Below are 21,334 nucleotides of genomic sequence, written 5' to 3'. Positions count from 1 at the left end.
TGTGACTGGTGTGTCTGCCTGTCACCGGGGAAGAGGGCGCATTATCACAGTCGCTGAACCCTGGGCCAGTTGTCTTTTTATTCATGGTTTCTATATTTTATGCAAATCCATACCTCTGTATTAGGTTCCTGATTCACAGATAGGTGCAGATCACACAGCTGCTGTGTCTTTGTACAGGGTGGCTAATATATTAATTCCGCAGGATGGGGTCTCCTGTTAGTAATCACCTCCTGCCGGTTTCTCTGATCCGCTGCTACAGCTGAAGTTACAACATTGGATTATCTGGGTAATCATCTGCTATCCAAGTAACCCTCAGTTTAAACAGTATGGCCAGGATGCCAGGAGGCCGGCACACGTCAACATGTTCTATAACGTTGCCTGTCGCCACCCCCCAAACCTCAGCGGCATGTCCATATCGGAGATGGACATAAACATTGACTTCTTTTGTACTACCTGTCAAGCACCTTGAGTCCTATTGGAGAAAGGAGCTATATGAATAGTCTTAAGTGTACTTATTAATATTTTCTAATTAATACATTTGCATTGTTTCACACAGGATAATTCTCTGCATTTGCATTCTTCACAAAATGTGACGGTAAATGCGCGGAACTCGGAGGGGGAGATCACCAGCAGGCTGACAGTGGGTACGTTATTCTTTTTTTTTCTTGACTATATATATATATTTAATAAAAAGGTCACCTTATGCTGTAAATAAGTCACACCTCAAAATAAAGTTGTAATGTTGTGAAAATAGTTTGCCTTTAAATGATGCATAGCACAGATGGCTCCAGGGAGGGGCCACAGTTCACAATTCAACTAGGGGAGACACACTAACTGCTAGTGAGTCAGGTTGGAATGGCGGTTGGTGGCAGTGAGTGTGGCTCCCCTATTTGAATTGTGAACTGTGCTGCAGCACCACCTCTGGAGCCACCACGGGTAGATAGGCACTTGTTGTTTTATGCCTTCAAAGGGGGATCCAGACTATCGGCCATATGTATCAAGCTTCAAAAGTGATAAAATGGAGAGTGATAAACAACCAGCCAATCAGCTCCTACCTGTTATTTTTCAAACCCAGCCTGTAACATGACAGGTAGAAGCTGATTGGCTGGCTGTTTATTACTCTCCATTTTATCACTTTTTGAAGCTTGGTACATCTGGGCCTATGGGAGGACAGTCAATAGGTCAACCTCTACAACATGGACAAAAGGTTTGACGTGGTCATGGTCCACACATGAAAAGGTTGACTCTTTCATTCTTTACCATCTACTTGGGCTACCATTGGGTCCAAAGCACGGAGAACAAAGCGGTACAATAATTAGGAGTCCACATGTTTAGTCTTCAAATTGAGATAAAAAAAATGGAAAAACTCATATTGACCTTTTGTATGTGTCTACATGGCCACATCAACCTTTTGCTTGTTCTGACATATTGTCTATGCCAACCTTTTGAGGTCAACCTAATTGCTGTCAATTCTATGATCCACACCCGTTGCAGGGCTGCCATCAGAAATGAAGGGGCCCAGGACTAACAAATTAGTCCGGGCCCCACCACCCATATACACACACACTCCCCTTAGCCACTATATTCTGCCACGGAGGAACAGAGCCGTGGTGGTATTATGAATATACTGTAGAGCTGGCCGTGAACTCACAGACCGGCGGCCCTTGATGGTAGCCCTGTCCATTGACAACTAAGGCAGATATTATAGAATTAATAAAGACTCTGGTGGTTTATGTAGTTGGACCTTAAACCTGTTCTGCGGCTTTCATTCCTAGATGGACAAGTGGATCAATGACCAGCCCACGCCACTTCATTATGCCGCCACCTGTACGAAATATTATCCCACTTGTGTTCCTTGGAGCACAGTAGTTACTTAAGGTGCATCGAATTCTGTATTGTCTAAGTCAGGTCCCCATTATAATATTTGCATGTTTATATTAACAGATTATTCTTTCTTCTCTTTTAAGTTTTACATGTTTCATATGTCAGCTTTCCACACTTGTTTTTAGCAATTTTGCAAATCTCAGGATGATAAATATGAAAGGAGAAACTACTGCGCAAAGCGAGCACCGCATGTCGTACTAAATCATTAGGTCGGGAAATTCAGAGGATCACAAACCGTGCGCATACTGTAGCGGTGGAAGGGATTTTTCAGTTTAATGTGCCAGCTATTTACATGGATGCCGAAGATCGATTAAACAAGCAGAAACTTGCTTACTCTACAAATGACTATTTATTAGTCACAAAAGTACCGTAAATCATTGTAAGAAGATAATCTACTCAATTCTGCTACTATAAATGAGAAATATTGGACAGCTCCGGTAAGGGATCACTAGGAGACGGGGAGAGAGAGAGGGAAGGTAAAGCACCAAGAATATACATTTAATCATTTAAGCCTAAAACAAAGGGTAGCGTTTCCAGATGAGGATACAATTTTATTCCAACTTTTCTCTATTAAGGAGCTAATTTCTCAATGACGTTTAGTTATTTAATATTTGTTAGATGTGATAAATGGTGCGCCAGCCAATCAGCTCCCAGCTGCCATTTTCTTAAACACATGAACGTTAGGAGCTAATTGTCTGGAACACCAATTATCGGTACTTATGTATTAGCCGGGCGCCCACCTACGCTACGCTGACAACGTAGCTTAGGCTACGTTGTCAGCGTAGCCATTGCCTGGCGCCTGGCTAATATCTAACTTACTACGGCGGGCGGCGGAGCTGCTTCGGCGGGCGGAGGTTGGATATCCCGGAGGGCTGAAGGGCAGCCGCCGATGAGGGGGGAGATCCTGGCGGGCGGGCGCCTGGGCGGAGGACATGTCAGCAATGTATGAAATTCTGTGTAATGCCGCTGGGGGAGCATCACATGGTTTCCCTGCTCCCCCAGCGGCACTATGCTAATTGCGTACATTGCTGCCACCGGGGAGGAGTGTCATGACGAGTGCCGAAGGTGCCGGGGACATCGTGCATTTATTATTTATTATTTATTTATTTACAGTTTCTTATATAGCGCAGCAGATTCCGTTGCGCTTTACAATAGGAGACAGTGATAAAACAAACTGGGTAACAACAGACAGACTTGGGGGTTAGAGGGCCCTGCTGCAAGCTTACAGTCTATAGGGATATAGGAAGGAAACACAAGGACAGGCACCAGTAATAGCATAGCAGTCCCACCAAGTTACAAGTCCAGAAGGGAAGCTGTATAATGCATAAGTGCCTCAGAGGGTTATGCGTGTAGAACTTAAATATGATAGGCTTGCCTGAAGAGGTGAGTTTTCAGGGAACACTTGAAAGTATCATGCACACCAGGGGCGGATTGGGAAGTAAAACCAGCCCGGGAAATAACTGAAAGCAGCCCCAATTGGGCGGGGGGGAACCTGTTGCGCGCCGCAGACGCGCCCGTTTTTTTTGGGGGGTGTGTGGTCTGGTGACATGGGGGTGTGGTCTATTTCACCAAGGCCACGCCCCATTTTCACAGCTGTGGGGGCATGGCTATTGGCTCTCTGAGCTGCTGGCTATGTCCCCAGCCCCTCAGGCTGCAGAATAGGCTCATGCGCGTACAGCGTCTATTCTGCAGCCTGTGGGGCTGGGGAGATAGAGACAGGGGGGTGACAGGGGGTCTCCCAACAGCCCCCCCCCGACACTGAGCATGGGCCACCTCCCTTAAACACATTATGCACCAAATCTGTACACCTTATGCCACACAGTATGAACCAATATTCACATTATGACACATGGAATGATCCAAAATTCACAAAATGCCACACAGAATGAGTTAACAAAATAACATTATGAAGCACCCTATGAGACAAAAATCACATTATGCCAAACAGTTTGAGCTAAAGTTCACATTATGCAACGGAATGAGAAGACACAGGGTGAGAGGGGGTTGGTGCCGGGTGAAAGGGGTTGGTGATGAAGGGTGAGAAGGGGGTGACGAGGGGTGAGGGTAGAGTGGCAGGTTGGAAGAGGATGCAGGGAGGGAGGGGAGATGCAGGGTGGCTGAGGACGTAGGGAGGGAGGACGTAACGCAGGATGGCACAGGACGCAGTGTGAGAGGGGGACATGGTGGCACAGGATGCAGGGTAGGAGGGGGAACGCAGAGTGGCAGAGGATGCAGGGAGGGGAGACGCAAAGTAGTGGAGGTTGCAGGGAGGGGAGACGCAGAGTGGCATAGGTTGCATGGTGGAAGAGGATTCAGGGAGGGGGATGCAGGGTGGCGTAGGATGTGGGGTGACGGAGGGGAGACGCAGAGTGGCGTAGGATGTGGGATGGTGGATTCAGGTAGGGAGCGGGGAAGCAGGGTAGCAGAAGAAGCAGGGTGGGAGGGGGTATACAGGGTGGCGTATATGTGTATATATATATACATCCTTCCTCCGAGTAGCTGTGTGAATGCACACCAGCCCTCCTGCGGCCATATTAAGTTTGGGAAGCCGGGGCTGGCCGTGGCCATGTTTAGTGAGGGCATAGGGCATAATGCTGCAGCCGCAGCGAAAGTGATTGCGAAAACCCAAAAAAATTGTGGGTCCCTGGGACCACTCACTTAGAAAAATTGGGGTCCTACCTGACCTTTTCTGGGTCCCAACGGGAATTTAGGGTATGGCTTTGTATGGGGTGTAGCCACATAATAGTACCAAATCACATTACACCACACACCATAATGCCCAGTACACATTATGGCACACACCGTTATGCCCAGTACACATTATGGCACACACCGTTATGCCCAGTACACATTATGGCACACACCATTATGCCCAGTACACATTATGGCACACACGTTATGCCCAGTACACATTATGGCACACACCATTATGCCCAGTACACATTATGGCACACACCGTTATGCCCAGTACACATTATGGCACACACCATTATGCCCAGTACACATTATGGCACACACGTTATGCCCAGTACACATTATGGCACACACCATTATGCCCAGTACACATTATGGCACACACCGTTATGCCCAGTACACATTATAGCACCCACCGTAATGCCCAGTACACATTAAACCACATAAGTACTGCTTACCTACATGCTCATTGCAGAAGTTACACACTGGTTGCCACAGGGGGCATTTCATGCTTGTTGTCCAGGGGGCATTTCATGCTCTCTGCCCAAGGGCAGGGCCGGTGCTACCATTTGGCAGCTTTAGGCAGCTGCCTAGGGCGCCGGCCTCAGGAGGGCTCCTCTTCCACCAAACATTTAAATTGACTATATTGGTTGGGGCTGCCTCTTTTGTTTATTTTCTTTAAAAATAAAAAAGGTCCCCGCTGCTGCCGCTGGTGAGGAGACTCTGGGTGCCGCTGCTGCTGGTGAGGAGACTCTGGGTGCCGCTGCTGCTGGGGAGACACGGTTACCGCTGCTGCTGCTGGGGAGACACGGTGCTGCAACTGGGCTGGTCGGGAGACACTGACCCCTCTGCTGCTGACTGGTTATAGCCGCCCACTCCTCAAAAAGCAGCGGTATTGGGGATCAGTGCCTCCGCGGCAGCGGTGCTAAGCAGTCAGCGGCAGCAGCAGGGACCAGTGTCACTGCTGCCAGACACACGGCAGCAGTGATAGTCAGCGACAGCGCCTCTACACCAGCGGAAGCGTCCACACCGGCACAATAAACCAGGTGGTGACGGCAGCTTGAAGCAGTTGCTAACCCGGGCAGTGGTAAGATAGTGTTACTTTCTGGTGGTGGTGCAGCACCAGAGTAGTGGCTGCAGACTCCCCCCCCCCTCCCCCATATCATTAACCTATTGCTGCATAGTGGTAGGGGGGCAGGGTGGTCAGCTCTGCCTGGGGTGCCTGGACAGCTTGCACCGGCCCTGCCCAGGGGGCATTTCATGCTCTCTGCCCAGGGGGCATTTTATGCTCTTTGCCCAGAGGGCATTTTATGCTCTCTGCCCAGGGGGCATTTTATGCTCTCTGCCCAGGGGGGCAATTCATGCTTGTTGTCCAGGGGCCATTCTATGCTCTCTGGCCAGGGGGCAATTCATGCTCGTTGTCCAGGGGCTAGAAAAGCTGACATGCCGCTCAGCAGAGTAGGTGAGCGGGCTGTCTGAGCTGTGGGGGATGAGATGCCACTGGAATAGCTGACACGCTGCTCTGAGTTGAGTCAGCTCTTCCAGCAACATCCAGTCCTCTGCCACGCTGACAGCCCGCTCATCTCTCCTGCTAAGAGCGGCTGTCAGCTGTTACAGGCGCATCCAGTCCTGTCGCATCCCCTCTCTCGCACTCGCAGCCGACTGTACTTACACGGCATGGCGGGGGGGCGGCGGAGAAGTGTGCCTCAGTGAAACCTGTGCTCGGCATGGTAGCTATGACACTCGTGATTGGCTGCCGGCGGCCACTCCAGTGATTGGCTCACTGGCGGCTCTCAGCTGCAGCACAGCGCGTCCCGTCCCGGCTGTGACACATTTAGTATATAGAGTTGTGCAAACCCGCGGCCCATCAGCGAGGGTGAGCGGCCGCATTCTAACTAAAATTAGCCAGCCCACCGGGAAAATACCCGGTTTCCCGGCAGACCAATCCACCCCTGATGCACACTACACACACACACACACACAACACCCACTAACACAATCATATCCCCACTATCCATGTCATACCCCTAGTGTCCACGTGGGTGTGGAGTTAACTTTATAAAGTGTGGCGAGCCACCGAGCCCGAAGCGTGGCGAGCGCAGCGAGCCCCACGAGGGGACGTGTATCCGGACGTGGATAGTGGGGATATAAAGCTTTATTTATTAGCACAGCTCCAGTTACGTAAATTACGTAATTTGCCTAAATTACGTACTTTACGTAGCCAGCATAGTGGTGTATTGGTATTCTCAATACACCACTAGCAAACTACGTAATGGGCTCCCTGTGCTAATACATAAGTACCCAATTATCTTATGCAACAAGTTTTTAAACATCCTAGCAACTGATATGTGACCTTGTATATGTAGTTTACCACTTCCTTAACTTACTTAGCTAAACCTGAAATAAAGACTCAGAGACTTAGGTTTGGCAGAAAGTGTTAGCTGTATTTATTATTGAAAAACTTTTAAACAAATTAATTTAATGATAATTAATTAATTAATGGTGGCCAAGAAAGAACGGCTAATTATTTAAGCTCCACCCCACAACTGACCTACGTAATCAATAAATACCCTAACAACAAGCTGTATCTGCTCAGCCTTCTACATTGACTGCCCACCGGTCTGGGGGGTGCCGCTGTCCCTGACCGAGTGATCAGTCAACGAAGGCGAGCGCACCGAAAAACAACTATATACACCGAATCATCATTTAACGAAGACCTTAAATCAATTAACCTGCCATTCTTTCCCAGCAAACAGCCAACGCAATTAAACACCCACCCACCATCAAAGAGAAAAGGGCTGGGAGGGCAGGAAACTTGGGGAAAAGAGTAAAGCTAACTTTGCCATCCCCTACATCCTTATTGGATGCCAAGTCACATGACATGCTTCCTCAAGGTTCACACAGCCTGGGATGTTTAACCCACTACATGCCTATTGCAGTAGTGATCTGATTGGATCATTGTGACACCCTCGGGCGGCTTGGACCACTCATACAGTTGCACAATCTCCCGTCTCAGAGTCTTGTAATAGGCCAGTAAATATAACTGTATTGTATCCCTGTTGTACAGTACAATATACATATATACATAGGGAACAGTGACGTGCGGTGGTGGCTGTGAACGGAGAGGCACTGTCACAGCCACCACCGCACCACACCCCCCCCCAACCCCCTCCTGGCTGCCGCCGACACCCGCTGCCCCCCCCCAGCAGCAGCCAGCACCCGTCCCCGCCCGCTGTACCGCCCGCTGTACACCCCCCCCCCCCCCCGAAAAAAAATGATACTCACTGGGCAGGGGGCAGGGGATAGGGGAGCAGCAGCTACACAGGCAGGGAACCGGGACTCGGGAGCCGGCAGTGGCACAGGTCACAGCATAGGGAGCAAACGCGGCACTGTCGGTTTACATGACAGGGGCTGCTGTGATTGGACAGCAGCTGGATCTGCTGTCCAATCACAGCAGCCCCTGTCAATTAGGCACTTCTAGAAGTGCCGCTTTTAGTGTTATTTTTAATGGATTTTTCAGACCACTGCTTAGCCCTGCCCCAAGCCCCGCCCCCCGCTTCGTCCCCTTGCAGTTCTGTTTGGGAGGCACGCTTATCGTTGCCTCCCAAACTAGGTTAAATCATTCAAACTAGTAAAATAATATAAAGAAAATACTTATGACACAGAACATGTGTCATAGGTATATTCTTTGTATTATTTTAAAACAAATTGACAGGGGAAGCACTGCCTCCCCTGCCTCCCCTGACTGCACGTCCCTGATAGGGAAATATTCTGAGGTTGGTGTATACAGTTTGAGCAACGTGACGTCTATGGAAATGTTTGGGAAGTGCACTTTGATTCATGTAACTAATTTACAGTAAATTACGTTGTCTGCTTGGCCTCAGGTGTACTCTGTACATCTCCAAGAATGAGATCTTTAATCAAGACCCGCAGACCTCAGCCCCAGCTTTTTGGTAACTTCATCACTTTCTTCAGCCCTGGTGATTACCACAGTTCCCATAGTACTGTATATTATTGTATCTTTACTTAATATGCCTCTGAGTCCCACGCACTGTTCCATAGAACATGCCTGATTGCAGACCATATTTTATAGTGAAATTCATTAAATTATAATTGACATTTCCACCAAGCAATTAACTTTCGCCTCTGTGTGCTTTGGGCATCAAGTGTTGATCAGTCTTTTGCCTTCAATAATTTTTTCATCCTTAAGGAAATATGAATAATTAGGTTTTTGCATTTTACCTGAGTACACAAGAAAGTTAGGTATTATTTCCCTCCAGAGGCGTAACTAATATTGTGGCGCCCCCCCGCCAAAAAATTACCTTACCCCTCCGCATGCCGCCGCCGCCGGCCCCGCATTCAGTCCGGCACCGCAGATAGCCTCCGGGCTCCATCTCCTGCAGTAATGAAAAATGACACGACAAAATGGCTGCCCCCGTACAGCAGACAGTTTTTTTAGGGATGTTAGAGGAGGCGGCGGCCTCCTCTAGCATCCTTAAAAATTGTCTGCTATTAGGGGGCAGCCATTTTGTCGTGTCATTTTTCATTACTGCAGGAGACGGAGCCCGGAGGCTATCTGCGGTTCCGGACTGAATGCGGGGCCGGCGGCATGCGGAGGGGTAAGGGGGGGTCAGGGTCTGACCAGAGTGCCCGGGCACCGGGGACGCCCCGCTGGCGCTTGCTCCCCCAAGCAACCGCGGTGGCTGCCTTACGGTAGCTACGCCTCTGTTTCCCTCTGAAACTTAGGGCACTAGTAATGTATTTTAATGAAGGAATGGGTCATTGGTTCGACTACTGAAGGTCGACCTGGTTTAAGTTGACACATGAAATTGGTCGACATGGCTAAAGTCGATAGGGTAGGATGGTCGACACAAGCATTAGGTTGACAGTTCAAAGGTCGACATAACCACCTTCAGTGGTCTACCCAATGCATGTCAACCTAATATGTGTCGAACTTACGGCTGTATACCTTTTTAAAATGCACCAAATAAACTTTCATGAAACTGTATATAAATAGAATTACTGGTTTATTTAATGGTGTGAGAACTAGTCAGTTAGCCATCACTAGAAAATGTGGATGCACCCTAACGTTCCGGCTCAACCTGAATGGCCGGGGCATCATTTTTAAAAGCACCCCGTGGAACTGATTGTAGGCTGAATCTCTGTGCGAGGACACAAATGGGGAGTTATTGCACACAGGGCAGAGTTGTGCATCACTGTACTATTCTCATGACCGGTACACACCAGGGCGACCCGCTTACAATCACGTGGAGCGCACGACCCGCTCACGATGTGCACCGTGAGCGGGTTCCGATCCGATCTCGACACGCACCCGGGTGTATGGTCGTTTTCAGATCCTACCTGCTGCAGGTAGGATCTGAATAACGACCGACCCGTGCATCGGATCGGGATCGGATCAGAACAGGCAAAAAAGGGCCCAATCTACCTATAATCTACATCCAAACGGTCGGGATTGCATCTAGATTGATGGGATTGGGCCCTTGTCGTTCTGGTGTGTACCCTGCATCAGTTAAGGTCCATACACATGGTGTGATGCGAGCTTCCAATTTTGACTATATAGTCTGAAGAACAGTTAGCACAAATGACAGTGTGTATACAGCTTGGGGTGGCGATGTGCGCCCCCATGGGATCAGGCTTCGCAAGAAAAAACACTGTGCAGGCAGGCCAATTTTGACAATATTGTGTACAGTGTTGTGTTCTGGTATAGTCACAATTGGCCATACTCAAAATCTGAAATAAATATTAGCCAAAATGTCACCGTATGTACACAGCTTTTGGGTGGTATTCAATGCCGCGGCGCAGGGGTTTTCTACGGTGACGTTGGCTTATTTTCGGCAAGGAAAGCCATCCTCATGGTACATTATTCAATGCTTGACCAGAATACTTGCTGTCAGAGAACGTTGAGGATCCCCTTAAACGGCGAGGTTTGCCGCAAATGCAGCGATTCTGCTGCATTTTGTGGTGAGCCCTGCCGTTTTAATGGCCATACTTGCTGTTTCCACCTCGCCGAAAGGAACCAGCAAGGTAGCAATGGCGAGTGAAGGGGAGTGAGTTGAATAATGACGTGAGCTATTGGCACTGCTCACCGTCATAGCTCACCGTCAGCTGCATTCAATACCCCTCTTAAATGGATCTAGTCAAATCTGTCTGAATTTAGATGGTTTTTGGGTACTCTTTACCTAGAAGGGCGCCCACGATTTTGATCGTGAGCATCGTTAGGAAAAAAAATCGCGTCGGTCGCATCGCATGCGACCAAAAAATCGCATGCGATGCGTCCGACGCGATGACCGCGATTTCCCATAGGGAACAATGTTAAATGTCCCAATTGACCCGATTTTCCTGTTCAATGTCCCAATTGACCCGATTTTCCATAGGAAACAATGTTAAATGGCCCACAGAGGCCAAATAGGCACCCTGAAGTATGAAATGGCCCCCCCAATTGTTAACGCCACCCCACGATCAACGTCAACCCGAAGCGTGGCGAGAGCCGCGAGGGGCGGCGGTCCGCGTCCTACGACCTTTTCATACCCCCACTATCCACGTTGGCGTGGAGTTGAGAATAGAAAGTGTGGCGAGCGCAGCGAGCCACCGAGTCCGAAGCGTGGCGAGCGCAGCGAGCCCCGCGAGGGGACGCGAACAGCTGTGAAGCCCGCGAGGGGACGCGTATACCTGTGAAGGTGTCCGCGTCCCCTCGCAGGGCTCGCTGCGCTCGCCACGCTTCGGGCTCGGTGGCTCGCTGCGCTCGCTACACTTTCTATTCTCAACTCCACGCCGACGTGGATAGTGTATGAAAAGGTCGTAGGACGCGTACCGCCGCCCCTCACGGGCTCGCTGCGCTCGCCACGCTTCGGGTTGACGTTGATCGTGGGGTGGCTTTAACAATTGTGGGGGCCATTTCACACTTCAGAGTGCCTATTTGGCCTCTGTGGGCCATTTAACATTGGGCCCCTGGCTGTAAGCAGATAGATATTTGCTTCTTAGCCAAAGTGCAACCAAAGGATGCAAAATAGATTCTATTACAAGTATGGGAATAAAAGTAAACCATACTTGCCTACTTTTGAAGACTAGTTTCATGGAGATTATAATTTGTAATAGAATTTTGCAAAGTGCCTCATTGAGGGGGCGTGTTATGCTCCTCCGTGTGTGGTTCCATATATGGAGAGATTGTGAAAATGTCACCAGGAAGCTTTTAAAATTTCTTATATCCAAATGTAGATGAGCCCCAAAACAGTTAGTAAGAGATACTATACTTAGAAAAAGTGCTGGGAAATGGTGCTGATGATTCAATGTAAAGGGCCCCATACATCAGCAATTAATTGTGACAATTTTCAGATATGGAGATGATTGCCACAATTAATTTTAGATGTGTGGGCTCCCCCTTTTGGCAATCCCAATCACAATCGCCAATCGATTGCTTAATCAGGTTTTTAAACATGTTTAATAATCTGGTATTATCTGCAGATCTTTTTTAGATGTGTGGGCATTCCCAATTCGTTTTCTTCATCTATTTACATTATGAACAGCTGAAATGACAATCGATTGGGGCAATTTCCAGATATGAAGATGCAATCTTTAGATGGAAAAATCTGCCGATCACTGAAAAAATCTGTAATGTGTGGGCAAAGTCGGATAGATCTGAAAATCCATTTATCTGGCCAAAATATCCCAATATCTGAAAATCCATAAATTGTGATTGCTGATGTATGGGGCCCATAAATGTATCTGTCTCTTATTCCTTTTTTCTCCTAAAATGTAACAGTGTAATGTGGGCTAGGTGACATGAGGGAGATTGCTAGACTAATGAGGGAGAGAGGGAGATTGCTGCTATTTCAGGGAGTCTCCTGCAGAATGCAGGAGGGGAGGTAACTATGATGTAACAGTGTAATGTGGGCTAGGTGACATGAGGGAGATTGCTAGACTAATGAGGGAGAGAGGGAGATTGCTGCTATGTCAGGGAGTCTAATGCAGAATGCAGGAGGGGAGGTAACTATGGTGTAACAGTGTAATGTAAGTCAAACGTAAAAAACAGTTTTGAAATAAAACAAACTGGGAATAAAGAAACAAACTACTTCAAGGACACACAGCATGAAGCGGGGTTTGGAGTGGAAATCTCTCCGGATACTGGATCATTTCAGAGACAGGTATCAGACCCATCCCATTCCAAAGAAAATGAAAAACATAAATGCTACTTTAATACAAAACATTGAAGAAAAAACTGAGGCCCTTTGGATGACCATAGAAATGGGGGAGAAGGACATTATTCGTACTGGGGTCATCTATAGGCCACCAGGCCAGGGGCAGGATTTGGACAGGAGCCTATTGCTTGATGTCACTAAAATGGCTTTAAAGGGAGAAGTCATAATCATGGGAAACTTTAATCTACCTGATGTGAATTGGGAGGAGTCTTTTGCAAGATCATCTACAAGTGGCAAATTTCTAAATTCCCTACAGGGAGCCTCTCTCAAGCAATTGGTGAGGGAGCCTACTCGCAAAGACTCAATATTAGATTTAATACTCACAAATGGTGACAGGATATCAGACATATATGTGGGTGAGAACCTGGGATCCAGTGATCATCAAGCAGTATGGTTTAGTATCAAGGCAGGGTCCAACTCCAGTCACACAAAAACTAAGGTGTTGGATTTTAGGAAGGCTGACTTTGCAAAAATGGGGAGATGTTTAAGCGACTCATTAGCGGATTGGATGAACTTGAAAGGAGTGCAGGAGAGGTGGAGAAAATTAAAAAGTGCAATACTAAAGGCAAACGACCTTTGTATCAAAAGGGTTAAGAAAAGTACCAGGAAAAGGAAGCCAGTGTGGTTTACTAAAGAGGTATCAACTAGTGTAAAAGCAAAAAAGATGGCCTTTAGGACATACAAGCAGACTCAAAATAATAATGACAAAGAAGTGTATCTTGCCAGACGCAAAGAGGCTAAGAAAGTGATCAGGCGTGCCAAGGCACAAGCTGAGGAGAAAATGGCTCAGTCGGTAGATAAAGGAAACAAAACTTTTTTTAAGTATATAAGTGAAAGGAGAAAATCAAATGGAGGAATAATAAGACTGCGGACAGACACTGAGAATTTGGTGGAGGGAGACAAGGCAATTGCAGATCATCTAAATAATTACTTTTGCTCTGTATTCACTATAGAAGGAGAAGGGAAGGGACCACAGTTAAGTTGCAAGGACATTCATAAAAATAAGGTAGATGGAGGTACATTTACTAGGGAGAAAGTCCTAACAGAACTTTCAAGACTGAAAGTGGATAAATCAATGGGGCCAGACGGAGTGCATCCAAGGATACTAAAAGAACTAAAAGATGTGTTGGTAGCGCCATTAACAGATTTATTCAACCAGTCACTAGATACAGGTGCAGTTCCAGAGGACTGGAGAAAAGCAAATGTAGTTCCACTGCACAAAAGCGGAAGCAAAGAAGAAGCAAGTAACTACAGACCAGTGAGCCTTACATCAGTAGTAGGGAAAATAATGGAAACACTATTAAAAGAAAGAATAGTGGAATATCTTAAATTAAACAACTTACAGGATCCAAAACAGCATGGTTTTACTGCAGGGAGATCATGCCAAACAAGTCTCATTGACTTTTTTGACTCCGTGACCAAAATACTAGATGAAGGGGGGGCAGTAGATGTGGCATATCTAGGCTTTAGTAAGGCATTTGACACTGTCCCACATCGCAGGCTGCTAAATAAACTTGAAAGTGTGGGATTGGATTATAAAACAATTAAATGGATAAGAACCTGGTTGCAGGATAGGAAACAGACAGTTGTCGTAAATGGAGTGCATTCTATGGAGGGACATGTTACCAGTGGAGTACCCCAGGGATCTGTACTTGGACCAGTGCTCTTTAATATCTTTGTTAGTGACATTGCAAATGGTATTGAAGGGAAAGTATGCCTTTTTGCAGATGATACAAAGATATGCAACAGAGTAGACACACCAGGAGGGGTAAATCAAATGACTGATGATCTAAGTAAACTTGAGAATTGGTCAAGAGAATGGCAACTACAGTTTAATGCTAAAGAATGCAAAATTATGCACTTGGGACTCAAAAACCCAAAGGCTCAATATAGTATCAAGGGTACTATAATGGAAACTACTGAGGAGGAAAGAGATCTAGGAGTCACTATTTCAAGTGACTTAAAGGCAGAGAGGCAAGGAGGAAGGCTAGTCAGATGCTTGGTTGCATAGGGAGAGGAATCAGTAGCAGAAAAAAAGACGTAATAATGCCACTTTATAGGTCATTGGTACGACCTCATCTGGAATACTGTGTCCAGTTCTGGAGACCATATCTTCAGAAGGATATAAATACATTGGAGAGTGTACAAAGAAGGGTAACTAAAATGGTTCATGGCCTACATCACAAAACTTACCTGGATAGACTAAAATATCTTAACATGTATAGTTTGGAGCAGAGAAGGGAAAGGGGGGACATGATAGAAATCTTCAAATATATCAAGGGTTTTAACATAGTACAGGTGGGAAATTTTCTTCAAAGGAAAACAAGTAATAAAACACGAGGACATGCACTGAAACTGGAGGGAGGTAGGTTCAGGGGAAATGTTAGAAAGAATTACTTCACAGAAAGGGTAGTGGATAAGTGGAATAGCCTCCCATCAGAGGTGGTAGAGGCTAAGACAGTATAACAATTTAAACATGCTTGGGATAGGCATATTGATATCCTTACAAAGAAATATGGATAAAAAGGGTTGAGATTACCTGAAGGGTAAAAAAGGGGCAGACTAGATGGGCCAAATGGTTCTTATCTGCCGTCAAATTCTATGTTTCTATGTTTCTATAATGTGGGCTAGGTGACATGAGGGAGATTGCTAGACTAATGAGGGAGAGAGGGAGATTGCTGCTATTTCAGGGAGTCTCCTGCAGAATGCAGGAGGGGAGGTAACTATGATGTAAAAACCTTTCTGTAACACCATGAAACATAAACTACACACAGTGGTTTATTTACTAAGATGGGAGTTCTATATCAGGTGGGATGTTGCTATGGGCAACTAATAATATTCTATTATATTCCAGAAGGTGCTAAATAAATAAGTATATTCTGATTGGTTGCTCTGGGCAACATCCCATCTTCAATAGAACTCCCATTTTAGTAAATAAATCCCGCAGTAAGCACCAAGCATCCTAGCTGGTTTGTAATGGGTTTTGTATGCTGATAAAATCTATAGGGATACAGCTCAGTTCAGTCATGGTAGAGATATGAAGCATTGATTAGGGATTAGAAATGGGTCATTGCAACCAATTAGCACTGAAGTAACATCTATAATTTGCATAATATAAAATTAGCAGCTGATTGGTTGCCATGGACCACTTCTCCTCTGACTCACTTCTCCTCCATTGTCACTGCTTCATACATCTGCCCCTCTATGCCATTGTCCTTGTCATCTCAGCTGTAAATGGTGTTTGATTGCTACAGTATGTGCTGTAGATTTATCTATGGAATGTAATACCTATCTGTAATGCAGGAAAGGGTATATTAAATTCATGAGGTCTTTTATTGCTGTGATTTAATTCATTCATTGTTCATTTTATGGCTTTCTAATTATCTGATGTTTGTAGAATTATCCCGTTACATGTGTATTCCTCAATTGGGATTAGAATATTCGTTTTTGGGGAGGTTTATTTGTGAAAACCAGTTTGCTGCAATGTGATCAGTTTAGGGGCTTGGTTTTGGGATTTGTTGTGAAAGTCACCCACAATGGAATTCACCAGCAATAGCTACTTGTTAAATCGGCTTGAGTAGTCGGTAAGCTGCTTGGAGATTAAGGGAGAGATGGGGCTATGGCTTTGGCATATTCTATAAAGCAATTAGGGCGGGATGTATTAATATACATCGCCGCCCGGCCGCCGCGGTGCCAGCGCATATGTACTAACATACAGTATGCGGCTGGCATCCAGGTGTGGGGCCGCTTACTGCTCCCTTCACGCCAGGACAGCTTAGCGTGGCTGTCCCTGTCGCCTCCTCCTCCCCCCTGCAGCCGGATGGACGTTCGGCTGCGTTGCTAGGGGGAGGAGGGGTTTACCTTACGGGGTCCAGGAGGACCTTTCAGGAAGGTAAGCTGGAGGGAGGCGGAGAGGGTGGTCAGCTAGGTGGCGGGGTTGCGGTGGAGGCGGCGGGTGGCGAAAAGAAGCCCATGGGCTTCTATAGGGTATTGCCACCCAAAGGTGGCGATACCCTGACCGGCGGTATCCGTGCGGCTGGGTTTTAGTACATAGGAATATGTGGTAAACCGGGGGTTTTACTGCATTTTCAGCTTAATACATCCCGCCCTTAGTGTTTAATGGTATCTTATGGGCGGCACAAACCAATATCTATATACTGTATGTTTTTATATAGTGACAATACTGTATATCTACAGATAACGCAGCAACTGGCCGAATATGAGGAATGAATGAAGTATGGGTTGTGCATATGGGGGAGAGACATAAAAAGGAGGGGCCATTAGTATCAGTAGCAGCAGTGCATGTTTAACCAATAGGCTGATTAGGGTGCAGCCTAGGGTGCCAGGCAGAGCCAGATTAAGGTCTAAATGGGCCTGGAGCTGAAAATTATCAAGGGCCTATTATGCACAATGATAAGGTTGCGGCCAGCACCTAATAATATGGGGGCATGACCAGTGTTCTGGTTGGGCGGTCTGCTCATGGGTATATCTCTATTTGTGTAAATACTTTCAACTAATTACATATGCCTGGAAAAGACAAAGGGCTGGCATAGGACAAATGCAGGGAGATATATTGCAGGGTGCCCTCCAAAGGTGCACCCGCAGGACGCCGATGTCCTAAGATACTTGCGGGGTGAGGCGGCACTCCAGTCATAAAAAAAAACTGAAAACCGAAACTTGGTAGACAACATTTCAGCACCTTTTATGTGGTCACCTAAGTTTACCACACCATATACCCCTTATACAAATCATGCAACACAATAGTAACTCCTTTATACTTTACTTGCCTCTTACACAGTATGCCACATGGATTGAGTCAAAATTCACACAGACTGAGCCAAAATTCACCCTATGGCACATGGATTGAGTCAAAATTCACGTTATGTCACACAGATTAAGGCAAAATTCACATTTTGCCACATGATTGACCCAAAATAAACACTATACCAAACAGATTGAGCAATAATGCACAATATGTCCCACAAACAGGGGCATTGCGCGGCGAAGGCGCGCTTTAAAAATTTACACCATAATGCCCATTACATGTTAAAGCCACACACCATAATGTCCATTACGTACTGTGCCAAACACCATAATGCCTACCTAAAAATTATGCTACATAAGTGCTGTTTACCTACATGCTCATTGCACTGTGGGATTACATGCTCATTACCAAAGGGGAATACATGCTCGCGGTAACTGGGGGACAGCCGCCGCCGTGCAAAAAGGACAGCCAGGCATAGAACAGGGGGCTGCCCGGCTGTATTCAGAGCACTGCAGGTCCCGGCTATTTGAAATAATACCCTTTTCACACCATAAAATGCAGGGATTTACCCTGTAATATGGTCCCACGATCATGCAGGGACATTCCCGGGCTGGCCCCTTTTATACCAGACTAGTCCCTGCATTTTCTGGTGTGAGGGGGAGATAACTTCCCCTTTAAACAACCAGCTATATCTTCGGAACCAACTGACCCATTTTCATGTGGGCTTCAAATGATTTTGTTTCCGTGAATCTGGGCCATTTGGTTCCAGAGAAATCTGCCCTCAAACAACATGAACAGCCAAGAAATTACATTTCAGAAAAAAAAAAAAATTGGTTTACCCGCAATATCTCTAGAACCAATGAACCCATATGGACCAGCCTGGTATCAGATTGAAGGCCCAGCGATTTGAGATCAACCTCAAGCTTCTGTGATGCCGGAGGGGGAACTGGCAGCCGTTGGAACCGGGTGGGGTTGGAATTAGCGGGTCCCATGTTATCCTATGGGGAAAATGTTCCAGCTTTGCCTGGTGGTATCTCCGGTTCCCGGGAGGCTAGCAACGCGGGGCCAGGGTCGTTGGAAAGCCCTGGCCCTCGGCTACAAAATCTGGTGCCTATTTGGAGAGTGGGCCTGGAGCTGTAGCTCCATCAGGCCCATTGTTAATCCGGCCCTGGTGCCAGGGCAGGGGGACGGCGCCTTCCAGGTAACAGCCGAGGAATAAAAAGAAGGCCTGATTTATTCAATGCTTGTTAGCAATCACCCATCCCGATGTACTGTGGGGGGTAAAGCCAGATAGCTGTGCCAATGTAACTACTGATGGAACCATTACTTTATATACATTATTCTACAGCGCCAGCTGGGCGGCTTGAAGCCAAAGTCTCCTTCCCATGCCACAAGCATTAGATCCTACATGCCAGATGTATAACCTTTGTTACATGCACATGGGCAGTATGACTGGCGAGTCCGTGAGCGCCCATACACGTGTGTTTAGCAGCATTACAAGGGGAACTACAGGTGTGTTAGCCTAGGGAACTTGGAAACTTTAATCAGGCCATGGGTACCGGATTACCAAATAGGCATTGTAGGCACCAGCCAATGAGATTAGCTCCTTTGAGGGGCCCTGCGACAATAGATCAAAATAAATTGATTTGATCTTTAAAAATTCCTATTATGCTTTCTTAAATTTTTTCAAAAGATTGAAAAAAATGAATTGACTCAAAGAAACAAAAACCTTTCTTTAAAGACTGTAAGGAGAGAGTACTGTATTAATATAATATAATACCCATTAACAACTTAAAGTACTTAAACCATAGACATCACATTTATATTCCAGTTTCCAGATTGTAGATTTTTGGTTGGTAAAATGAAAAAACTTATTAGGGGACAGGGGCAAACGCAGGATTTTCAGAAGGGGGTTTCCAGAGGGGCGGAGCAAAGTACGGAGATGGACACTTAGGTGACCCAGTATATGTTTTGATGTCCCGCGGGTGGTAGGGGGTATTATATCAACCTCTCAGCATGTAGGGCCTGGATCAGTAATTTCCACTAATTACCCCTTTACTGCACAGATGGTTGGAGATGAGGTGGGAGAAGGGGGCATTGGGCTGAATGAAGGGGCCCTGATACATAACTTCCAGGGTGGTAGGGGATGTTTAATATGCAGAGGAGGGGTGTATAGTGGAGTGGGCTTATTAATCATAATTTTCTGGTGGGAGGACAGCTTGCGTGACTGCAGATATCTCCAGTTCCCGGAAATAGATTTATTAGATTTTAATGGAATTAAAAACTAGAGAATCCCACCTACCAAATGGTACTGGGGACGAGGGGATCAGACTTCAGGAGGCAGAGCAATCTGCCAAGGAGTATATAAAACTACATACCAGGTGTGTGGAGCTGGAGCAGTAACCAGCTGCTTGAAGGCTGATATCTCTGGTTCTGGGAACAGTAGAGACAAGCTTCTAGTGTCCTTCAAAGGGGGAGAGTCACAGATTTTGGAATATATCCTCAGAAAAACTCTACGTCAGACAGAACCTGAAATATCTGACTGGGAACAGCAATTAACAGGCTTGGATGGGGACCACTGCTTTGAAGTCAGATATCTCCGGTTCCCAAGGTCCGATTTTAAAAATTCTTATACTCTTGGAAGGAGGGGACCCTCAGCTTTCAGACAATGGCCCTTAGACTCCTGGGGGGGGGTTCTGGGTACTCGGAAACCCCCCCTGCGTGCGCTACTGGGGGAGAGTTTGCAAGGGGGCCCCAAGATTCCACTGCTTATGGTTTAACGCGGCACTAGTAGTATAGAAAAGCTGAGAGCTGCAGGGAAGGATCTGTTGCCCACAAGGTGCACAGAATAAGGTGCTGATATTCTAGGCTTAGCTTGAGGCATTGTTTTGTAAGATCCCGGGTGCCCACACTATGGCAGGTTTATTGGGACAGTATGATGGATGCTATATACCATTCCAGGGGATGTACGTGCACACATCCCCTCGCTTGTGGCGACCATCAAATAATTTCTCTCCCCCAGTCTGAGCTGACCTTTTATCACCAGTGCTATCCGCCGAAGACGGGGTGGGAGCTGACGTCATGTGACCTTAGCCGCCGCCCCAAGCAGGGAACACTCTGCCTGCTTTTCCAGGTGTATGTCCAGCGTTTTCATCTGTATGCCCATAAAATGTTGGGTGTTCCCCCTGGTCGCCCCCCCCCATCCCCTGGCCGCCCTCCCAGCAGCGAACAGCCCGTCGAGTGTGTAACTCACCAAAGCTGTTCACTGTCAGGGTTTGCACATGCCCATCGGGCTGGGGTCGAATTCGGATCACAGCGGGCAATCCTGAATTGGTCCCCGTGTCTCATCTGTAAATCCAAATTAAATTCACCTCTACGAGGAGCTCATCTCCGCGCCCTCACTCAATGGATTGGCCAAATGAACAAGAGGATGCAAATACAAGATGCACTTAATTCAAAATACGAATGGAACAACCGCCTATAACATAAATCAGGCTCTAGGTGTGGAAGAACATCTTCTGTAATTACCCAAGCTTCCCGTTTGGTCTTGTAGTACAGCACATAATGTGTGTTCCTTAAGAAGTCTGTCTTCAGATGGTTTCATGTAAACCTACGTCTGTATCTTCTTTTCAAAACTATGTTTGATCTATTTCAGGAAAGAACTTTGGTTAAAGTCATTAATTATGTAAGTCAGTCATTACCCTAATCACAGTAATCCTCCGTCTTCTCCCCCTTTTGACAGTTGGCTCAATAATTCACTGTCAGAGCAAAGGGA

General features: G+C 46.7%; 1 protein-coding gene across 2 annotated transcripts in view; it reads left to right on the top strand.

Moving 5' to 3' along the window:
• Positions 1 to 21,334, top strand: part of SGCG (sarcoglycan gamma) — a 242,880-nt gene that overhangs the window by 163,833 nt on the left and 57,713 nt on the right. For both annotated transcript variants that reach the window (XM_083169917.1, XM_083169916.1), the window contains one exon: positions 557 to 644. In XM_083169917.1, coding sequence (XP_083026043.1) covers positions 557 to 644 — 88 coding nt within the window. The remainder of the gene's footprint in view (positions 1 to 556; positions 645 to 21,334) is intronic.

This window comes from Crinia signifera, chromosome 2 (assembly GCF_055691185.1).
Source record: "Crinia signifera chromosome 2, ASM5569118v1, whole genome shotgun sequence".
Lineage (NCBI taxonomy): Eukaryota > Metazoa > Chordata > Amphibia > Anura > Myobatrachidae > Crinia > Crinia signifera.
The sequence above is the reverse complement of the archived record's forward strand: the minus strand, read 5'-3'. Positions and strand labels throughout refer to the sequence as shown.